The sequence below is a fragment of the Anolis carolinensis genome, chromosome 4 (genome assembly GCF_035594765.1).
Source record: "Anolis carolinensis isolate JA03-04 chromosome 4, rAnoCar3.1.pri, whole genome shotgun sequence".
Lineage (NCBI taxonomy): Eukaryota > Metazoa > Chordata > Lepidosauria > Squamata > Dactyloidae > Anolis > Anolis carolinensis.
The window spans coordinates 81,507,248-81,530,313 of record NC_085844.1 but is presented as its reverse complement, the minus strand read 5'-3'; the positions used below and the strand labels follow the sequence as shown (position 1 = coordinate 81,530,313).

Below are 23,066 nucleotides of genomic sequence, written 5' to 3'. Positions count from 1 at the left end.
AATAATGCCCGGCTGCTGACTGGAGGGAAGGATATTAGAGGCAAAGATGAAGTACTTTGGCCACATCACGAGAAGACAGGAAAGCTTGGAGACGATAGTGATGCTGGGGGAAAAAGAAGGAAAAAGGAAGAGAGACCGACCAAGGGCAAGATGGATGGATGGTATTCTTGAAGTGACTGGCTTGACCTTGAAGAAGCTGGGGATGGCGATGGCCGACAGGGAGCTCTGGCATGGGCTGGTCCATGAGATCATGAAGAGTTGGAAGCAACTGAACCAATAAACAACAACAACCCCTGCTGGAATTAAAATATTGATATTATAAACATTATTATACTGTATATAAATGTATTTCGGTTAATGAAACAGATGTGTTCTTGGGCATTACTACAATCACAATCAATTTCTTGACTACCTCCCTTTATTAAATATTCAAGTTGATTTTTCCCCTACCATTTTTTCCTCCAGTTTCCAGAATGATAAACAGAACTAAGAAATAAACATGGCAGCCTTCTTGAACCACTGGAATCCATTATTTATTGGGCTTTCCTTCTCATCAATGATAGAAAATACATAGCACCTTTAAACTTGTCTATGACACAGTTTGAAAGCACGAATTTGAATTACTTTTTTTTTCAAAAGTACATTCTAGAACAATTTTTAACATACACATTGTAATGGTGGAAACCCATACTTCAAAAGCTAATTAAATAACTCGGTATATCTTCCTCATAAAAAGTCATCTCCCTCCCCGTACGCCCAGGCCAAGCCGTGATGGTTTTTGGCTAAACTCATGTTTGAAGACAGCAAAGGTATCTTCTTACTGCAAAACTACCTTAACCACTCTGGGACGTGCTCCATCCTTTTAGTCCTTCAGATTTTTAAAATATATGCTGGACTTGGCTCATTACTGACAATAAGTGCCCCATCCCAGGACATGGAGTAGCAAAACTGGAAGAAAATGGATAAGAAGACCTAGTAAATTATTTCTATAAAGTTACGTAGAAAGGATGGTGAGAGTGATAGTTTCATCCGAATACTGAGCACTCCTTTAAATATTTCTACCAAAATCCTATAAAATTATTTCCCAGTATCCTGAGCTGATGTAATGGTGATTGAACCAGTTAAGTTCTGTTACACAGATATGCTTTCAGAACCTCCAGTGTATGCTATTCATGTTAATAATGTTTGTTGTAATTGTTGTCATTTGATATTACGGAGATATTATGTAAGGTGTTCTGAAGAGAAACTATTTTCTGAAGGCCCTTCTAGACAGGTCCTATATCCCAGTTTTCTGTTTATCCCAGATAATCTGGCAGTGTCATACAATCCAGTTAAATGCAGAAAACCTGGGACCAGATCCTGGGATATAGGGCCTGCATGGAAGGGCCCTGAGATACAGATGGGATAAATGAATGTTAAAGAGTTATTTGAAGTAATAAAACAATTGATGACTGGGGGCAATTAATTTAATGGGATTGCAGACAAAGCATGGAAGACTTATACTTTTGGACTATACCTTCCACAGTTTCATAGACTACATGGCCACTGGCAATGGGACCTTGAAGATTCTGGGAATTGTAATCCAAAAGACAATTCTTCCAAGCTTCCATCCTTCTCCAGCTTTGGAGAAAGGTTATCAGATAGTAATTCAGCGCCTGGCTCCAACTGAGTCCACACAGTAAGCCAGGGCATTTTTTATTTCTTGCTCCCCAAGACTGGATCGACTGGACTAGCTTTCAGTATTTTCCCAACTGATTAATGGCTGCATGGTGGTGATGCAACTTGAAAAGAGTCTATTCAGTGGGATTACATGTAGCCTTAGGAGGGATGGACCTCCTGCATCATCCCAAATCCTTTCTCTGATCCAGATGCTGAGTCCAAGTGCTGGCAGAAAGAATACGTGTCAGTTTGCTTCCCCGACCTCGTAAAGCTTCAAGGTCTCTCAATGGGTTGTACATTATAACACTTGGGAGGGAGATTATCTCGTATCTCCTCCAAGTTCTTGATATCTGCGTTGATCTCTATAATGCTCTTATACAGTGTCTGGACCTGAAGTTTCTGCCGTCTGGATGTTTGCTCCAGTTGTAACATCAGCTCTTTCAATTGATTATGTCTTTGTCTGGCCTTATTGAGATTCATCTCAAGCAAAGTCACACCTTGATCATCCAAGGCCTCGGGCTGGTCTGCAAAAGCAAGGGAAACAAAAGCTTATTACAAAAAATTCTGAATGTACACTCTCCATTCCATTTTGCAGTCTACGTCAAATGAGGTGTTCAGATGGGTATTCTTGCAATTAGCTCACTCTTCCTCCATTTCTTCAGTGGAATGTGTCTCAGCAATATGATTTGCAACTTAAGTCCTTCCAAAAACTAGTCACAAAACAAAATGTGCCACATATAACAATACTTTCTGAATCAACACATTTCAATTTCAGATATTAGTAACAAATCCTAAAGCTAAAACATTCTTCCAGATTTACATAAATGATACTTTTGCTAGTGCAGAATTAAAGTTCCATACCTAACTGCTCATTAAGCATGTAGGCAATAAAATGAAGAACAAATACATAGGAGTATTGTTAGAGAAAGTGTTAAATCAAATATTGTAACTGATTATATTTATGCATTTTTAAAATTTTAATACATATGTCTTTCTGAGAGGTTACATACCACCTTACAAAGGCTATCTTCATTTTCTCCCAATTTCTTAAAAATGTTAGAGTGAAAAGGGCTCCAAAAAGTATCAAATCTATCCTGAATTTTCAGTTTAACAAATTAAAACATGCCGTTCTCTACAACAGCAGTCCTCAAAGTGTGCTCTGCGGAGCCCTTGGGGCTCCATGAAGCATACAGGGGGACTCTGTGGTTTCCTCCTCCTTCTTCCTCCAAGTTTTCCCTCATCTTTCCTGCTCCTCGCCCTCCTTCTGCCTCCAAAAAACCTTTTCCCCTCAGCTCCCTCACCGCCTAGATCCTTTCTCTCTCGCCTTCCTTGCTTCCAAAACCCGATTTCCCTCCCACTACTCAGGAGGTGCTTTGATTGTGCTTTTCCAGCATGGCAGAAGGGGGTTGAACTGGATAGGCCTTGGGATCTCCCACTGAAATACTGTAATTAAATATTGTATTGTTCTTTCTTTCCCTTTTTGGCATTACAAATAAAATATGTGCAGGTGCATCGGAATTTGTTCATCCCCCCCCCCCCCCAATTAGTTCACATAAACACTCTCCATCCATTTGCCACTGGCCCAGCCTGTCTGTCAAATTTTAAAACACAATGCATCAAAAAGAATGCCCATGCCTCATATATATACATTATACATTATATATAATATAATAAATAAACATTTCTTGGGGCTCCACGATAAACATTTGCTTCAAAAAGGGCTCAGTGGCTGGAAAAGTTTGAGAACCCCTGCTCTACAATAAGTGGTTCCTACTGTTACTCAAGTTATGCTTGCAACCCTGATAGGAAATCAGGAGGTCTCTTACCCATCATTCGTAAAACATTTTCCAAGGTACCAAGCAGGGTTTGGACAGCCATCCCAGCACTGCTAGCATCTCCCTTGGCGCTCTGTGACATTTGAAGAGCCTGGTGGCAATAATGAAAAAATATTAGCAGGCTTTCTCACTTAAGCGGAAGCCTTAAAAAGACGGTTGCATGAAAAATGTAAACTCACTTCCTGGGCCATGGCGGCATCCATGTCCACTTCCAGTGTCTTCTTTTGTAATTCACTTTCCGTATCTTTGGTCTCTTTCCGCAGAGACACAATCCCTTGCTCCAGGGTTAGCACTCCATCTGCTGTCCTGTTGGCTTCCAAAGCCAATCGCCTTATCTCCTTGAGACGGGAACAAAGTAAAACTGTAGTTAACATACTTATAGATTTCGATCTGTAACTTCACTTTCCTCCACTGAGCTCAAGGCAGCATAGACAGTTCGCCATCTACAACAGTGGTTCTCAACCTGGAGTCCCCAGATGTTTTTGGCCTTCAACTCCCAGAAATCCTAACAGCTGGTAAACTGCCTGGGATTTCTGGGAGTTGTAGGCCAAAAACATCTGGGGAACCCCAGGTTCAGAACCACTGATCTACAATATCCCAACATCAATTTTGGTTGAGAGAGGGGAACTGGCCCAAGCTCACCCAGTGCATTGCACAGAATTTCCCCCTTCTACACTGCCCCGGTGGCAAAGTGTGTTAAAGCGCTGAGCTGCTGAACTTGCAGACCGAAAGGTCCCAGGTTCAAATCGCGGGAGCGGAGTGAGCGCCCGCTGTTAGCTCCAGCTTCTGCCAACCTAGCAGTTCGAAAACATGCCAATGTGAGTAGATCAATAGGTACCGCTCCGGCAGGAAGATAACGGCGCTCTATGCAGTCATGCTGACCACATGACCTTGGATGTGTCTACGGACAAAGCCGGCTCTTCGGCTTAGAAATGGAGATGAACACCAACCCCTAGAGTCAGACATGACTGGACTTAACATCAGGGGAAACCTTTACCTTTACACTGCCCTATATCCCAGGATCTGGTCCCAGATTATCTTCTTTAAACTGGATCATATAAGTCTCCACTGCCAGATAATTTTGGATAAGCAGATAATCAGCAATCAGATCCTGGGATATAGGGGCAGTGTCAAAGAGCTCCAAGGGCTCCAAAAAGTGGGGTTTAGAATCTGCATCTCACATGTCCTGCTTTAACCAGGGTACCACACATAGGCCTTCACATTTGAAGAAACAGATTCGTCGGCTGGGAAAGAGGAAGCCATCACAAGAGCCAGACATTATGAGATTCTGCAATTCAGAGCTATTAAGAGCAGCAGGAAGTGTCAAAATGTAAAGACCTTTTGACCTCTTGAAAGCTGTTATCTCCTTGTATTTGGTGATACAGTTTTGAATGACAAATTGTTCCCCGAAATAAACCTCCATTATAAAGTAGAGTTTTGTTGAAATCCTCAGTGTGCAGTGTCAATCATCCCCATACCCATTTTTTTAATGCATCCTGTTCCTCCTCTACCTGATCGATGCCGCCAATTATTTCCTTTGCTTCTCCGGCCATTCTCCTGGCTGATCCAGCTTCTGTTACGGCAGTGCCCAGGGCTGTTTCTGCACGCGTTGTCTTCTCATTGGCACTGGCAACCATACTGCTGATGAGAGGAAGCTTTCGCATGGCCTCTCTGGCCTCTGCTTGCCTGTCTCCTACTCGAAGATCAAACTCTACAAGCAGAAAAGGGAGAAAGGTAAACAAAGGACTTTATCCCATGCATGTGTATGCCTAGGGGAGGAATGTCATATTACCATGGTGTTTAGTCCTGTAGCTGTAGTGTTACGAAGCACATAGTTCTATTTGTCATTCCGTATCACATATTATTACTTTCTTTTTATCCTGTAATCATTCTTTTTCAGATTTATCATATGAGCAACAAGTCAAGTTCCCACCCACTCCATTTTTTTTAAAAGAAAACCTTGGGGGGGGGGGGATCTCTGGGGATACTGGGCTTTCCCCTCTCTCCAATCCAGCTGCTCTGGAGTAGACCCCAGGCACTGATCTTAAAGAGACACCACTGGGGATACTGGGATTTTCTACCAATCGCAGTACTCTTCATTCCAGAAGTAAAATAACTAGCAGTACAGACAGGGAAAAACCAAGATATGTTGAAATTTCCGTATTTTGAATGATTACATTAAATAGAAAAAATACCATGCCAGGCTCATGTACGAGGGCTATCCAAAAAATAGATTACATTTTGGAATTAAAAATGAACAAAGTATAGGAGAAAACATTTACCATATGCAGTTGAAAGCCACACCCAAACACCACTTCTCAACATAGTCGCCATTCAAATCTATGCACTTATCATAGCGATGAATGAGCTTGGAAACTCCTTCCCCACTAAATACTGCCGCCTCTGCCCTCAACAGTGTGCGACCCGTCGCGTGGGGCCGGACATCCCCATGAAACAGCAAAATCCCCGTGCTATTGTAATGCTGAAACACAGCCAGGCTGAACAATGAATGCACCAGGAAGAGAGGAGCAAAAGCGAGCAAGGAAGAACCCTGCTCTCACTTCTTTTGCAAGGAGATCTCAAGAGAGAATCAAAACATTGTGGCTTCCCCTCCCTTTCTGCTGGCTCAAGGAAAAGGCACGGGCTTACCTAAGGAGGCCTGCTCAGCCTGGCTGCTGAGCAAGCTCCGGAAAGCGGCCTAGAAAAGAGCTGTGTAGGCTCCCAAGAAGGATCAGCCAGGGCTTGCAAACGCTTGCAAGCCCTGGCCGATCCTGGTTGCTTCTCCTCGGGAGCCTACACCGCTCTCCTCTAGGCCGCTTTCCTGAGCTTGCTCAGCAGCACAATTTAGTGGGGAAGGAGTTTCCAAGCTATCACTATGATAAATGCCTAGATTTGAATGGCGACTATGTTGAGAAGTGGTATTTGGGTGTGGCTTTCAACTGCATATGGTAAATGTTTTCTCTTATACTTTGTCCATTTTTAATTCCAAAACATAATCTACTTTCTGGATAACCCTCGTAGTAGGATTTTGGGAGAGAAATGTCAGTGTTTGGAAGGGGACCGCCCACAGGAATACCATGTCACTGAAGTGATTCAACACTGGCAAATTTAACAGCTCTCATCCCACTTTTTTTGTTTTCTCCAGTTATATCCTGGTTCCTGAGTCTAGAAGATGATCTCAGATCATCTTCTCTTCCCCCCCCCCCACCCAAGACTATTTCAGATATTTCCCTAATCAAGCATGACAGGTACTGAACCCAAGCAGCACTAACAGTTTCTTTATCTGTATCTGTAGGGTGGGTGAAGGGAAGAAGGGAACAGAAGTCACAGCCGAAATCACTGAGTGTACAACCACAATGTTTAAAATATCCAATTGTTTGTGGCTAAGAGGTTGTGAACTAAGCTGTCTCAAAATAAAGGAAGCAAAGCCATTTGCAGGTGATATCCTAGCTCGGCACCAATCTAGCCTCAGTCACCCGTGGAGCCAGTGTCATCAGATGACACCGTGCCAGCTCTGTGGGTGAAGGAGGGTGGAACTGGCATGCCACCACTGTGGCAACACGGGAGGCTTCTTGTGGAAGCCGCACACTCATCATGTGCACCACACTCCCCCCTATGGAATCAACAGCTGAAGGAGTTGGGTGATGTGGAGTGTGGGTGATGGCTTCCCCAGTCTCTGAGACGAAGTGAAGCAATGTTTGCCTTTTTCGGCAGCCATGTGACAAGGTGATAGGAGCTGAAGTCCAAAATACCTGAACGACCAACGTTTGGGAGTCACTGACTTAGGTCATGACTTAGACTTTTAAGCAACTCACCTCGCAAATTCTTTAAGATGCTGTCAACTTCCTCAAAAGTGGCATTGCCAGCACTCAGTGCCTGCTGGGCTTTACTCTTGGCAAGGTTGACACGAGACAACAGTTGAGTTGACACCTGCAGTGAGGCAGCGGGACAAGAAAACAAATGAAACACACAGAAAATACAACTCATTCCCAGGGTTCAGGTAACTGTTATGTTTAAGGGTTTAGAATTTGTCTGTTGGATTTTGAATAGTAGGATATGAAATAAATCTACCTTCTAGTCTTTTATTTTTAAGGCACATTTTTAGTTGACAACATGTTCTTGTCATGTGCTTTCAGGTTATTTCCAACTCATGGTGACCCAAAGATAAACCTATCACGGAGTTTCCTTGATAGGATTTGGGGCTTGTCTTGGCCACCCTTTGTGGCTCAGAGAATGTGATTTTCTTAAGGACCTCCAGTGAATTTTAATGGCCAGATGGGAATTTATTTATTTATTTATTTATTTTTCAAACTTATATGCCGCCACTCCCCTAGGGCTCGGGGCGGCTTACAAGAACCGGCTAAAATCAACAATTTAAAAACATCTTAAAACATCTTTAAAAAACATCTTAAAAACATCCTAAAAGCACCTTTTAAAACATCTAACAGAACTCAAAGGCCTGCCGAAACAGGTGTGTCTTACATGCCCTGCGGAAGGCTGACAAGTCCCGCAAGGCACGGACTTCAGGTGGTAAGGTGTTCCAGAGAGATGGCGCCACTGCTGAAAAGGCTCTGCGTCTAGTTGCTGTTAGACACAAGGTCTTAAAACTGGGGACTTCCAACAGGTCTTGGTCCTCAGAACGGAGGGATCTCTGGGGTTTGTAGGGAGTGAGGCGGTCCCTCAGGTACATCGGCCCTAGACCATGTAAGGCCTTAAAGGTAAGTACCATCACTTTGAAAGTGATCCGGTGCTCAATTGGTAACCAGTGCAGCTGCCGTAAGATTGGTGTTATGTGGCATCTCATTGGGACTCCCACAAGGAGCCGGGCAGCTGCATTTTGCACCAATTTGAGCTTCCGGATCACCGACACAGGAATGCCAATGTAAAGGGCGTTACAATAGTCCAGTCTCGAGATGACCGTAGCCTGGATCACTGTAGCCAGGTTGTCCCTAGACAGATAGGGGGCTAGCCGTCTAGCCTGCCGAAGATGAAAAAAAGGCAGTTTTGCTAACGGCAGAGACCTGGGCCTCCATCGTCAGTGAAGGGTCCAAGAGGACTCCCAGACTCTTTACTAGTGAAGACGGGCATAGCGCTTCACCATCCAGAATTGGCAACTGGATATCCCCACTGCCCGGTCAGCCCAGCCATAGGATCTCCGTCTTTGCTGGATTCACCCTCAACCTACTGGAACGCAACCATCCAATAATGGCCTTGAGGCACTGATGAAAATTGTCGGGTACAGAATCCGGTCGACCTTCCATCTTTAACACAAGCTGAGTGTCGTCAGCATATTGATAACACTCAAGCCCGAAATCTCGGACCAGCTGAGCAAGTGGTCGCATATAGATGTTAAACAACAGAGGGGAGAGAATGGCCCCTTGAGGCACCCCACAAAGTAGAGGGGACCTTTCAGAGACCAGGCCTCCCCTCTCCACTCGCTGTCCACGGTTGTGAAGAAAGGAGGCCAGCCAATTTAAAGCTGTCCCCCTGACTCCAACAACGGCAAGGCGGTGGGTCAAAAGATTATGATCGACTGTGTCAAATGCTGCAGTGAGGTCCAATTTGAACTTTAGTCTCCAGAGTCGTAGGCCAATGTTCAAACCACCACACTAAGCTGGCTCTCAGAGGAAAACAGGTTGCCCTTAAAATAAAATGATAACATTGGCAGAAAAATCCATGAATGAAATTCATGGATTTCATTCAAGGTAAGAACTGGCAATCTGTAATCCAAGCAGGGAGGCATTCAAACATCAGTGACAGTAAGAGGTGACAGTAAGAGGTAGGGAGGAACTGTGGGGAAAGGATTTCATGGCTCCCAAAAGCTATTGCCTAGCAATGCCTTCCTGTTCATTAAGAGGGGTGTGCCTTACCAGTCTGTCATTTTGGCCTTTCTGCAACTGCATTTTCATCTCATCCTCCCAGTTCTTGGTGTTGCCTTGTAGCTGTCTGTATTCTGCCATGTACGTTTCCACTAAGCTTGATAAGGAGTCTGCTCTCTGCCGGAGTTGAGTGGCTTCTCCCTGAAACATCAAAGGAGGATAAGAAGAGCTGTTTAGAAGCTGCTGGGATCTTCCACCAGAATATTGTTAAGTTTATGTTGGTTAAATATTGTTATTTATTTATTTAGTCTTTATTTATTTTGCACTACAAACAAGGTATGTGCAGTGTGATATTTTCTTCTTTTTTAACACTACACACACATTATGTATTTGTGTGTGTATATATATGTATGTATGTCCTTATGCAATATCTAAATAGCAAGGCTTGCAAACATTTCTATTCTAATTAAACAGTACCGATAGATCAATTATCTTAAACCTCTAAAGTCTCTTAAATGTAGAGTATACACACACAGTATCTATATACTATTAATATTATTTTACTCAGCGAATCTCGCTGTGGTTATCTTCCTTTGGTTCTTTATAAATTCAATAAAAGGTTTCCATCCATCTTGAAGTTTCTGTGTATTTGTTTGTTGTAGGACCAAAGTTAATTTGTCCATTTCGGCCATTTCAAAAATGTGGATTCTCATTTGTATAATATTAATTTACTAACAAAGGGAATTGAATTGTATGGTAATAACTAAAATTATTCCAGTAAAGAACTGGAAAAGAATTTTGGAAGGATATCGGATAGTATGAGAAATTATTACTATTATTTTTGCTTTGTTTTACAGGACATTTGGAACTTTTAAAACTGTAGATGGTGTGTAAAATAGTACTTGAGTTGAAGATATAGATGTAACAATTATAACAAACATAAGTACTCTTCCCCCTCAATCCCCTTCCTCTCCCTTGACAATATAGTAGACATTTATATAATCTTAATCTACTATTCAGAGCTCCACAACCCTTACCACCCCCTCCTTATTTTGCCCCTTTTTTCTTTGTGTGGAAAATACATTTTGATTTTGTTTTTAAATGTATAATTTTAAAAATTATGAAAAAAAGTGCACCGTGCAAAGGAATTTGTTCATTTTCCCGATTAGTTCACGCAAACACTCTCTATCAATCTGCTACTGGCCCAGTCCGTTTGTCAAATTTTAAAATGCAATGCATCAAAAAAATTGTTCATGCCTGATATATATATTTTATTTATAACATAAGATAACGTAATATATTAGCACTTCTTGGGGCTCCGTGGAAAGCTTTGCTTCAAAAAGGTCTCTAAAAGTTTGAGAACCCCTGCTCTACCCTGAAGGAATGAAAGCATTGGTTAACTAACATGGAGAAGAATTCCTCAAAATATCTTGGATCATGCAAATGTGTGCCTGCATGCACAGAGACATGGATCTCACCTGAAAAAAGTTTATGTCAACCTTTGGTAAGCGTGTCAGAGAGCCAAACAACAGCTGGCTATCCTGATAGACCTTATCGGCATCAGACACAGCTTTGCCAGCATCAGCTTCCAATGCACTTGAGAGCAGCTTTGCTTCATCATATCTGGGGGGAGCGGGGAGAGGAAAAGACAGTTTTTAAACCTAAACATGTGAGGCTGCTTTCTCTTAGTGACCAATGTATTCTTACGAACAAACTATTGAAATTTTAAGCAATCCTGTTCTGAGAGACATCCCTTGCAATCACGACCTCTGAGGATGCCTGCCATAGATGCGTGAAACATCAGGAGAAAATGCTTCTGGAACATGGCCATACAGGCAGGAAACCTCACAGCAATCCAATAAATATAATAATAATAATAATAATAATAATAATAATAATAATAATAATAATAATGATAATCACCCAAATTTGATTAGAAGAGACTCAAACACTAGCTCTCATGTATGAGTGAAAGCTAGCATCTGTTATAAGTATTAGTAATAGTAGTAGCAGTATTTTTTTCACAAGGAGACTCAAATCAGCTTACATTAAAAGCATTTAAATACAATTTTAAAACTACAAATATACAAACATTAAAACAGAATTAAATATCAATGGTATTTTTCAAAAGTTAAAATCCATAAAATTAATTAAAAACATATTCAAAGCTAAGAGCACAGCACCTCCTAACAAGGGTTAGGACCCCATGGATGCTTCCTGCCCAGAGAAGGAGAACAAAGAGACGAATTTTTCAAAGAAGAGGAAGCAACTTCTGCAGATAAAAAGAAAGCGAAAGGTTCGCCAAAGGCAGACCAATGAAAAATACAGAGAAGTGCAACAAGTGACAGGCATAACCTAGATCCCCCCTTTTTGCTAATCAGTTATACAAGTATTGATATTTCTTTGCTCCCAACTCTTTTTTTCTTGTAATTTGAATTCATTTGTGCCCTAGTCTTTGAATCAATAAAAAACACGACATGTTTTCTGTTGATCCAGACCCCACTTCAAATATTTCAAGATACTTTTACCCATCAGAGTGAAAAGCATCCATGATTTCTTTGCTCCTGGTGGCCCAGAGGAGCCCTCTGTCTCTGTGTGCCCTTCAGTAAACAAAACCTCTTTCCCCATACAAAGCTTCCATCACATTAGCAGGCACTGAAATCATGATCATGTAGTTGATGAAGAGGAAAAAAGAATGTTAATTATGTCAGCCCTGAAAGTGCAGGCAAAGCACCTTTAGACATACTTTTCTTGGAGTCCATGAACAGAGTTGGCCAGTGTGGTTCCTCCACTCAAATATGGCTGCAGCAATGTTAATGCCTGTTGGGAGGCATCTTCTGCGGCACGGGATGCTTGCTCAATGGTATTTGCCAGTTGCATGTGGCTGAAAGGCAAAAAGAGAAATATCTAGAAATTGAGTTAAATTGTTAGGGGGTGGGGCAGGGAGAGGAGAAAGACAGAGAGGTTGATTTATGTATCTGCTATCTTTCCACCCCCTTTACATAACACAATATCAAAGTCGAAACTGTTGGAGTACTGATTTTACAAGAATTGACTTGAATGTATTTTTTGAGTCTGCTCAGTGATTGTAAGTTGCTTGAGCTTCCTTTGGGAGAGATTATTATTATTATTATTATTATTATTATTATTATTATTATTATTATTATTATTAAGGCCAAGATCGAAAAATCAGCTGATGACCCAAAATGCAGACTCTGCAAGGAAACCGACGAAACCATTGATCATATCCTCAGCTGCTGTAAGAAAATCGCACAGACAGACTACAAACAGAGGCACAACTATGTGGCCCAAATGATTCATTGGAACTTATGCCTCAAGTACCACCTCCCAGTAGCAAAGAACTGGTGGGATCACAAACCTGCAAAAGTATTGGAAAATGAGCACGCAAAGACACTGTGGGACTTCCGAATCCAGACCGGAACACAACACACCAGACATCACAGTTGTGGAAAAGAAAAAGGTTTGGATCATTAATGTTGCCATCCCAGGTGACAGTTGCATTGACAAAAAACAACAGGAAAAACTCAGCCACTATCAGGACCTCAAGATTGAACTTCAAAGACTCTGGCAGAAACCAGTGCAGGTGGTCCCGGTGGTGAGGGCACACTGGGTGCCGTGCCAAAAGATCTCAGCCGGCATTTGGAAACAATAGACATTGATAAAATTACGATCTGTCAACTGCAAAAGGCCACCCTACTGGGATCTGCACGCATCATCCGAAAATACATCACACAGTCATAGACACTTGGGAAGTGTTCGACTTGTGATTTTGTGATATGAAATCCAGCATATCTATCTTGTTTGCTGTGTCATAATAAAATAATAATAATAATCATAATCATCATCATCATCATCATCATCATCATCATGACAGAGTTTTGGAGCACAATACTTCTGACCTCACAATCGTGGGAAGAAACAAAGTTAGAAGTTCTTTGGACATACATTCTGACTTCTTTACAGTTGTCTTATTTTTTTCTTTGTTGGTACTGTTTGCATTAGCATCTTGAGTATTTCACTTTTGAAAAACTCCCATCTATCCTTAACTCCCTTGTCTTTTAGTATTGGCATCAATGGAATGCCGCTCAGTATTTCCTTCTGTTTTTGGAAGTCAGCTCTCCTAAAGTCTAGAATGCATGTTTGACTTGTCTTAGTTTCAACCTTCCTTTGTATCGCAAACTGCAGGAGCACATAGTCACTTGCCCCTAAGGATCTGACCACTTTGACTGCATTGATCAGGTCCTCCGCATGAGATCAAGAGTTGCCAATCCCCTTGTTGCCTCTTCTACCTTCTGGACCATAAAATTGTCTGCAAGGCAAGCGAGGAATTTGTTGGACTTTTTACTCTTGGCCGAGTTTGCTTTCCAGCAGATAACGGGTTAGTTGAAATCACCCATGACAACTATATCTCTTCTTTGTGCCTGTTTGGTCAAATGTTGACAGAAGGCTTTCTCATGTTCTTCATCCTGGCTCGGAGATCTGTAGTAAACATCCACGACGAGATCTTTTTGAGTCCCAGTTCCCTTGATTTTTATCCAGATGTTTCAAGCTGGTTTCTCAGATTGCACTATTGCATCTCTTCTGCAACATAACTGTTGTTGACATATAAAGCTACTACCCCTCCTCTCCCTTTGTTCTATTTCTGTGAATAGAACTTTTTTCAGGAATTTTGCTAATGCACTTGCCATGGGCTTTTTTCTCAAAAATACTGAGCTGCTACTGTTTTTAAGACATGAATGGTGTTGGAGCAGTCTGGGTAAAAACAAAAATTAACTCACCTATTTGCTAACTCCATTGCTTCTTGTGCCAGGTTTAAAAAACTGTTTGAACCCCCAGGGATACCTGGAGATGGAATAATCTGAGTAGGGAGAGAAAGAACTATCAACATGTGCACACTATGAAATGTTCTAGAATTCAATACATTTCATCATGCACTCAATTCTTCTTATCCTCTGGCTGGATCACACACAGAGATGCAAAGAAAAGAAATAATTCCTGATCTTTAGTGAAAGAAAGTGTGCTCATTCTCTTCTTCTGACATTAGGGAAGAGTGTCAGTATTACTCCAGATAGTATTTTCATCTTTTTAATGGTAACTAGCTGGAATAGTGCATCTGGACTGTGTTCTGGACCATAAAGAATTTAAAATAGTCTAAGTCTAGATATGAGAGATCCAGCGTGGTTTGAGCATTAGACTGTGACTGGAAACCAGAGTTGAAATTAATGACACTTGCTAGGTAACCTTTGGCAAGTCACACTTTCTTAGCCTCAGAGGAAGCCAATGGCAAACCTCATCTGAATAATTCTTATCAGGAAAAGACTACAATAGGGTCACCATAGGTCAGAAAAACCTTGAAGGCACATAACAACAAGAGTAGAGAATATATTACAGCAGACTTTCCCAACCTGCTACCCTCCAGACATGATGAATTACATCTCTCATTACTCCTAGCCATCCAATATGTATAGAAGGCACCACATTTCCATTTGTTTCTCCTTTTCTGGCTTACTAGTTGATAGATTCAAGAACTAACAAAATAACTTTGAAAAGAGATGAGTATAACAATAGACATAACAGCCCAACAGTGCCATGTTAAGAGGCAGTACCTACCTCTAAAACCAGATTGAGGAGGTAAATACTAGGAAAGGCTGTTGTCTTCAACGTGCATTTGGATAGCTACTATTGTAAACAAAATTCTGAAGGACTTTTTGATCCACATATATTGTTTTGTAGTGTTTGTTAAGGTGGAACAGGTATGGAAACGTATCTTTCAGCTACACATTCTGTAACAGTGATTAAGCAGCTACACAAATTCCGCTGAAATCAAATACTATTATATCTAAATGTGCTGTTGATTGAAGAAGATACTTGCCATGCTTTCCATTTGTGCTTTGCTTTGCTCCAAATCTGTACGAGCTCTTGCCACCAGCCTCCTGGTATCTTGCACCTGGTTCTGGTATTGTCTTCCCAGAGACTGCAGTCTGTCAGTTGTCTCATTTATCTCATCCAAACGACTCTGGTAGATCAAGCCCTGAGCCTTCATCTTTGACAGACGGCTCCCCAAGGTCCTGTCAGAAGCTTGAATGTGAAGAAAAGTAAAAAAAAAAAGTTTTTACTTGGCTAGGTACAAAGCAGGTTGAATTGTTGTTGTTGTTGTTGTTGTTGTTGTTGTTATTATTATTATTATTATTAGCCACTTTTTCTCTCTTAAAAGAAAACAAAGTGGTTGATATACTAGGTATATGGCCAGGGATGTGTAAGCAAAACCAACAAATACAGTTCATATTAGTCTTGTGATATCCTCACTTGGAAAGGAAGAGATTTCTCTAGAACATAGATTCATATAAACACAGAATTGGAAAGAACCCAAGACTCATCCAGTCCAACCCCATTTCTACCATGCAAGAGCATCCAGTCAAAACCCTCCTGACAGATGGCCATCCAGCCTCTGCTTGAAAAGCTTCAGAGAAGGAGATATCCAAGAATGTATATTTCACTGTCGAGCAGCTCTGACTATTCAAAAGTTCTTCCTAATGTTGAGGTGGAATCTCTTTCCTGCAAAGTGAATCCATTATTCCATGTCTTAGTCTCTGGAGCAGCAGAAAACAAGCTTTTGCATTTGCCAGGCTTGCTAAAAGGCAGGCTGATTTTCTAGTTGTCCCTCCATCTCAAAAGAAGCCTGTACAGAAGGTACAGAAGGAGAGGAGGATGGAAACCCAGTCGAAAATATGTACACTTCTCTTTGAGCTCACTGCTCTTTAGTCCTAGTCATGTCTGGTCCCCCTGCCAGCTCCTTTTCCTCCCTACACTCTACGTGTCAGTCTCTGCCTCCAAGAACTTTATCACATGCAGTAAAATCAGTGTTTCTACACATTTAAGAAACAGCTACTAAGCCCATCACATGATGTGGATTCCTGATATTTTGCCACTTCTAAAGTGTATTTCTCTCCTGCCCTTCCTAAGTCGATTAGCAATCAACTTATTTTAATACTCCATGTAGACACATGTAAAACCATGAAATTTAACATGTGACAGGAATTCTTCATTGCTGTCAGGGGAAAATACCCACCTGCTGGTCTATTTAAAAACATCTGGACTAGTGGGCCCCTCTATTAGCAGGCTTATTTACACACATAATGAAACACCTGCCAGATCCCAGTTGGATGAAAGATGGCAATAGTTGACCCCATACACAAAAAGGGATCAAAAAGAATCCTGGTAATTACAGGCCGTTTAGTTTAATTGATATTGTGGCCAAAATATATGCCAGATATCTCCTGAATAGAGTTGAGTGCTGGAAAAAAGAAATATATATGCTTGTTGAAGAACAGGCTGACTTCAGCCAGAGTAGATCAGCCTTTGACCATTGCTTTGTTTTAAATCATATAACTGCAAAATATGTCAGCAGAGGGAAACAACTGTATACTGCCTTTATAGACCTTAGTGCAGCATTCAATACTGTAAATAGAGAGATGTTATGGAGGAAATTAACTGACCTCAATATGGAACCCAGACTGCTGGCACTGATTAAAGCATTTTACACTAACGCCTACCTGAAAGTGTGATTTGGGATGCAAGGAGCCACGACAAATGGAGTATCTATATATATAAATGAGTGATGGCATCACGGCGACCCACAAAACAACAAAACTACAGGCCCCCCAACCTCGAAATTTGACAACACAACCTATCATCCACGCCTCTAGGTTGATACAACAAAAAGAAAAGAAAAATAAAGTCCTAATTAGAGGGAGAGCAATAATAGTTTTTATCCAATTGCTGCCAGTTTAGAGGGCTAATCTCTGCCCACTTGGTCTCCTAGCAACCAACTCAGCCAAGGGACAGCCAGGGTTCAGTTAGGGGACAGGCAGATTTAGGCCTCACTTAGGCTTCTTCCACAGATTATCTAATTTGCATTGGATTATATGGCAGTGTAGACTCAAGGCCCTTCCACCATACTTCACCACAGCAATGCGTGGCCGGGCACAGCTAGTAAACATATAAAGGAGTCAGACAAAGATGTATATTAGCACTATTTAGCTTATATGTAAATGATCTACCTGAATAGTTGAACAACCCAGAGGTACATATGCTTAAGGTGCTTAAAACATGCCTTAATATCTTGCTATATGCTGATGACATGATCTTAATGTCATATTTGCAAGTTGGGCTATTATTTATTTCATACATTTGTATCCCGTCCTTCTCACCCCCAAAGGAAGACTCAGGGCGGCTACGTAGGCTACTGAGAAGATTTGATTCTTATTGTAATAACAACTGCCTAATTATTAATAAATAAAAGTAAAAAATAATGGTATTTGGCAAACGACACAAAAGACATAGATGGTTTCTGGATGGTGAACTAATAGAGGAAGTTTGCACTTTTATGTACCAAGGAGTTGTTTTTTCTGAGACCTGTTCCTGGCTCCACACCATCAAATGAACTAAGCCAGAGCGAGAGTACATGCAAATCTACTTCTTAAATTAACAAATAATAGCTAACCAGGATCTTTAGACCCACTTCTTAAAGTATATAAGGCTAAGGTTACCCCCATGCTCCTATACGGAGCTGAAGTTTGGGGCCTAAACCAGGTACCATTATTGGAGCAATCTCAATCACAGCACCTGAGAAGCTTTTTGGGAGTGGAGAAAAGGACCCCAGCTGCCACAGTAAGAGCAGAACTGGGAATATATACAGTTGATGGCCTATCCAAAATTAGGGCATACAACTACTGGTTAAAATGGAATGCCATGGCTAATGACAGACTATCAAAACTGTGCCTGTTAGAGCAGACAAAAAAAAAAATCAATATCAGACTTCTTGGCTAGTTCAGTTGAAAATATTAGAAGTTGAGGACTTCCAATTCTATATCCAAATCTCCTAGAAGAACTAGATACAAAGATTGTCGCTTAACGAATACTGGATATAGACGCTCAGAAAGATATTGCCACCCTCAGTAAAGCCAGCTCATGTAAATGGCTAAGTCGTTTTTAAACAGCCCAATATCTAAAGACAGAAATGCCTAAACACCTCAGGAGGGTATTTACCAGAATTAGATTTGAGCAGCTGGACACAATGGTCAGACATGGAAGGTTTAATCAAATTCCATATAATGAATGATTTTGTATCTGTGGAGCGGCAGAGGTAGAAGAAATCACACATGTACTATTTAGCTGGAACTAGTGTAAGAAAGAGAGGAACCAATACCTTGGAACATACATTATACAAAAGACATACTAAAATCCTTATATAAAAACTACATTATTGGCTGGCCAGAATGCTAAAACAACATACAAAACAGCCCTTTTTCTATTTAAAGCAACTCAGTTGAGAACTGCATATTTGGAGTCAATTGTGGTAAATTGTAGGGTGATGCAGATATTTGATCAGGATCTTGACCCTTTGTTAACAACTTGCTTGTTTTAACTTTGATTGTAATGTAGGCTGTAGGCTGTATGTGTATGTGTTAAATGTGTTTGTTAAATGTTTTGATACGGCCGATGGGTTAATCAATACAATGTATGCCATTGTCCACTTGTAAAGATAACAAGTATAAAAAGCTTTGCTTTAGAATATGCTCAGTCTTGACATGCTGGTATGGTAATTATCAGAGAAAATGGAGGCAAAGATGGAAATCTTCCTACCCTTAATAGGCTGCTCAGTAGCACATCACCATTTTTATATGGCCCTTTTGCAGCTCGCTCAACAGCTAATATTATTACACATTACTGCCAAATTCAGTTAAATATTCTCTCATATTTGCTTCTATAACCCAAGAGCATGACCCAAAGTAGAAAAAAAGAGAGGGTGGCTTCAAAATCAAAAACAAAAATACCTACAAGAGTCATTTTATCTGCTTCCACTACTGGTACTTAAGACCAGTATGAAAAAAAGAGGAAAGAATGGTTTCTACATTTCTCAGCATTTCTTTTCCCCAACTTCCTACTTTTCAGTCCTATGGGAATCTGAGAGGCTCAAATCACCTTGTAAGCTTTGGGCTTCTCTCAAGACTTGTTGGAGCATCTCTTCGGCCTCTCGCATCTTCTTCTCTAGTTCTGCACTATCTCCTTGGTGTCCATTGGTTTTTATCTGGTGTACAAGTGTTTCAAGTCCCTGTAGTCTCTGGAGGTATTGATCTACCTAGAAACAAGATATGTTATCCATGTCACAAAGCAACAGAAAATCATGTATAGATTAGATACTATGTAAAAAGGAACATTCAGGACTTGGCCAGCAAAGCCAGAACATTCAAGAACCTAAAAGTGATGGGATTCAAAACTGAAAGTTAGAATGTAGGTTATTTATTTATGTATTACAGTTTATACTGGTTATTTTAGGCTTTGTTCTTTACAATAGCTTGGATCAATTTACATCTCGATCCTGGTAGTTCCCCACCCAAATGGTTTACAGAACTAGCTATACTTAAGTTCAAGGAGAATTTCATATGAGGATTCAAACTATCCTTAGGTGTTTCTGTTGACTACAGCATTGAATGCTTGCCTTTTTGTATGTAACCGCTCTGAGTCCCTTCGGGGAGAGAGGGAGGTCTATAAAGAATGTTTTTATTATTTATTAGGGAAGTTAGCTTATAATGCAAGAGTGGTAAAATTGTGGCCTAGGGACTTCATACTTTATACTATTCACTACGATTTTTTAATGGCTTCCAAATTCTTCCAAACATTCCCAATAGTGTATAATCACCTGACTCCCAATTTTCGGGAACCTGTAAAAAAAAAAGAGCCCAAACAGCTGAAATTATAAATGGGAAGCTATTGTCACATGTATTTTCAGATAGCATTTGGAGATCTGAGATTGATTTGTTTATCAGATCTAATGTGGGTTGGATGTTGGAATGATACATATGAGAACATGATAAAAGCAAAAGCCAACCTGAGTCTTCACTTGACTGTAACAGGCTGGACAGTGGAGACGGTGTTCACAGCTTTGTCCTTCGAATCCTGGTTTACAAATGCAGCTTCCATCTCTCTGACACTGCAGGGGCTCAACAGTTCCCACTGGATTACAATTGCAAGCTGCACAGGTAAGAAAAAGAAAGTTTAGTGTCAGAAAGGCCCACAAATAACGTACTCTTCAGCTGTAAGAGATAGTCCTTGCTAACTCAGAACCCATCTACACTGCCATATAAAATCTAGATTATCTGCTTTGATCTGAATTATATGGCAGTGTAGACTCATATGATCCAGTTCGGCAGTGGAACTCTCTCCCCCGGAGTGTGGTGGAGGCTCCTTCTTTGGAGGCTTTTAAGCAGATGCTGGATGGCCATCTGTTGGGGGTGCTTTGAATGCGATTTCCTGCTTCTTAGCAGGGGGTTGGACTGGATGGCCCATGAGGTCTCTTCCAACTCTACTATTCTATGATTCTATGATTCTAGTTCAAAGCAGATAATGTGGATTATCTACTTTGATAATCTGGATTATATGGCAGTGTAGAAGGGGCCTCAGAAAGGCAAAAACACATATGATCCAATCAATTAAATTATTTGTTCATTCATTTAATCACTGGTTCATTCAATTAATATTTTGTATTTCTCCTTATGCAAGATACAAGCTGCAACCAACTGCTTTTCAGACCAGACAAATGTGATAGAGCTATCTAACAATTTCAATTGTACCTAGGTCTGGACCAAGAGATCTTTTTTGCCCCTGGCAAAGGAAAAAATGACCAATTTCATTCACAGGTAATCTTACTTTAGTGATTAGTGGACAAGATATCTTTAAAGGATATTGGATAGGCCATCTGCCACATCTGATTTTGCCTTCTAGCACTTTGTAGCTCTTCCCTGCTTCTTCTCCATGAGACAATCACCCCAGTTTCTCTAACGGAAAGGCTGGGCATGTTCTTCATTGGGTGGCTCTCCAAACCACACATGAACATTCAAGTACCTAGAAGCAACCATACAGTTCAAAGGTCTGTCAGACATGTCTATTAGGTATGTGCAATTCGGCTGGAGGGTAATCCGTTTTGGTATCCAAATTTTATTGGGTACCCAGATCCATTTTTGGGACCCTCCCGAAAATTGGCTAATGGTAAAATCTATATTTGACCAGGCAGCTGAAAGTTCCCGGAAGATCCAGCCCATTGGAGAGAAATGGGAACTTACTAGGACCCCTTTTCCATTCTTGGGATCCTTTTCTTTCTTCCTTTCAAGAGAGCCTGGGTTTGAACAATGGGGTTAAGGAAGCATCCTTCCTGAGCTCCTTTTATTTCTTCCTTTTGAGGAAGCCTGGGTTTAAAGAACAGGTTTAAGGAAGTATGTGCAACGTGCTCCCAAATAGAAGGGAAGAAGCTGCACCCGGCAGCCACATGAGCCGTTGCAGCTGAGACCTTACTGTTTTAGCCAGCTGAACAAGCCAAACAAGCTGGATTGGCCAAAAGGAACTGACCAAACCGAATCCGTGCACAAGCCTATTGCCTTACAGGCAAAAGATCTGGAATTCACTGAACGAGTGACATGACAATCAGATTTTGATTCGGGCGCGCTCCACATGATCCCCATTGAGTTTAGGGCTAACATTTAATTCTTTGGGGGGTGCTAAGTATCTAGAAAATTTAAATGTCTCAAAATTTCACTTTGCTTTTAGTTGGGCCAGATTTAATGCACTCAAATCAGCCATACTAGAGGGTAGATACAAAGGTACTAAATATGAACGAACACAGAGCATGACCTTGTGGGGAGGGTAATGTCAAAACTGTAATACATGTACTTTTTTATTTGTACAATTTACAAGCATGATAGACTAAGGTTAATATCCCCTCTACTCACCAAATGGCTAGGAAGAACCCTAAATTGGTACTCCAGTTATTTACTGTCTGATCTTGACAGAAGGGTAACGGAGCAGGTGGCCAAATTTCTCTTTGCAGCGGCAAAAAACCGCAAGTGCTTCATGAAAAATCTGTAAGTGTCGAGAGTGTAACAAAGGGTACCTAGGAGACTTACTACTAACCAGTAATCAGTTCTTGTTCTAGATTATAAAGATAGTCATCTAACCAACAGAGAATGGAGATACTTGTTATTAACCATAAGCCAAATGCAATGTTATAAATTATTCAAATGCTGTATTCCATCATTGTACTCTCTCTTTACTTTAGCCAATGGTTTGTTGAATGAAATAAAGGCTACTGACTGACTGAGACTTTAGGTAACCATTTGATTACAATTATTCATTCTTTGGTTATCCCACTGTCCAGTTCATTCTAGTTTTTATAATCTAAAATGGAATGTGATTCTCTGAGATGACCTTGATTCATTTTCTCAGGATCATGGTTACCTTTGCATTTTTCTGCTGGGTTAAGAGACACAGGATTTCCAAAGAACCCATCCCTGCAATGGCATTCCCCTGTCAATTGGTTGCACATCCAGGAAGCATTTGGGTCAATGTTTTGACACTGACATGGTTGGCAGGGCCGTATTGGACCCTGTTCACCCAAAGGGTCTCCAAAATAGCCAGAGATGCAAAACTCACAGCGAACCCCTACAGGAGAGAAGGAAAAACATGCAGATAATCATGACCAAGCAACATTTGGATCTCGCTCTATACATCCCCCTTGACGCTAGAAAACCTAAGCATAGGCCTCCTCCATCTTGTTCCCAGGTTTGACCTTATGTCCTGACTTAAATACTGGCTTTAATTCTCAGCTTTGATTCCATTTCCATCTCCTGGCTCCTAGCCTACTACAGCAAATAATTATATTTGATAGGAGTCAGGAGTT

At 41.0% G+C, this 23,066-nt stretch overlaps 1 protein-coding gene across 3 annotated transcripts in view; it reads right to left on the bottom strand.

Moving 5' to 3' along the window:
• Positions 1-508: 508 nt before the first annotated feature.
• The window catches only part of lamc2 (laminin subunit gamma 2), a 60,680-nt gene continuing 38,122 nt past the window's right edge, over positions 509-23,066 (bottom strand). For 2 of the 3 annotated variants that reach the window (XM_008114717.3, XM_062980723.1), the window contains exons 11-23: positions 22,625-22,828; positions 20,226-20,368; positions 19,319-19,475; positions 15,207-15,412; positions 14,113-14,192; positions 12,060-12,197; positions 10,792-10,936; positions 9,365-9,514; positions 7,310-7,424; positions 5,006-5,205; positions 3,674-3,832; positions 3,486-3,585; positions 509-2,183 (exon numbers count right to left, since the gene is read on the bottom strand). In XM_008114717.3, the coding sequence (XP_008112924.2) occupies positions 1,933-2,183; positions 3,486-3,585; positions 3,674-3,832; positions 5,006-5,205; positions 7,310-7,424; positions 9,365-9,514; positions 10,792-10,936; positions 12,060-12,197; positions 14,113-14,192; positions 15,207-15,412; positions 19,319-19,475; positions 20,226-20,368; positions 22,625-22,828 (2,048 nt within the window). In that variant the 3' untranslated portion in view covers positions 509-1,932. The remainder of the gene's footprint in view (positions 2,184-3,485; positions 3,586-3,673; positions 3,833-5,005; positions 5,206-7,309; positions 7,425-9,364; positions 9,515-10,791; positions 10,937-12,059; positions 12,198-14,112; positions 14,193-15,206; positions 15,413-19,318; positions 19,476-20,225; positions 20,369-22,624; positions 22,829-23,066) is intronic. The other variant, XR_010006130.1, reaches the window with a different exon arrangement.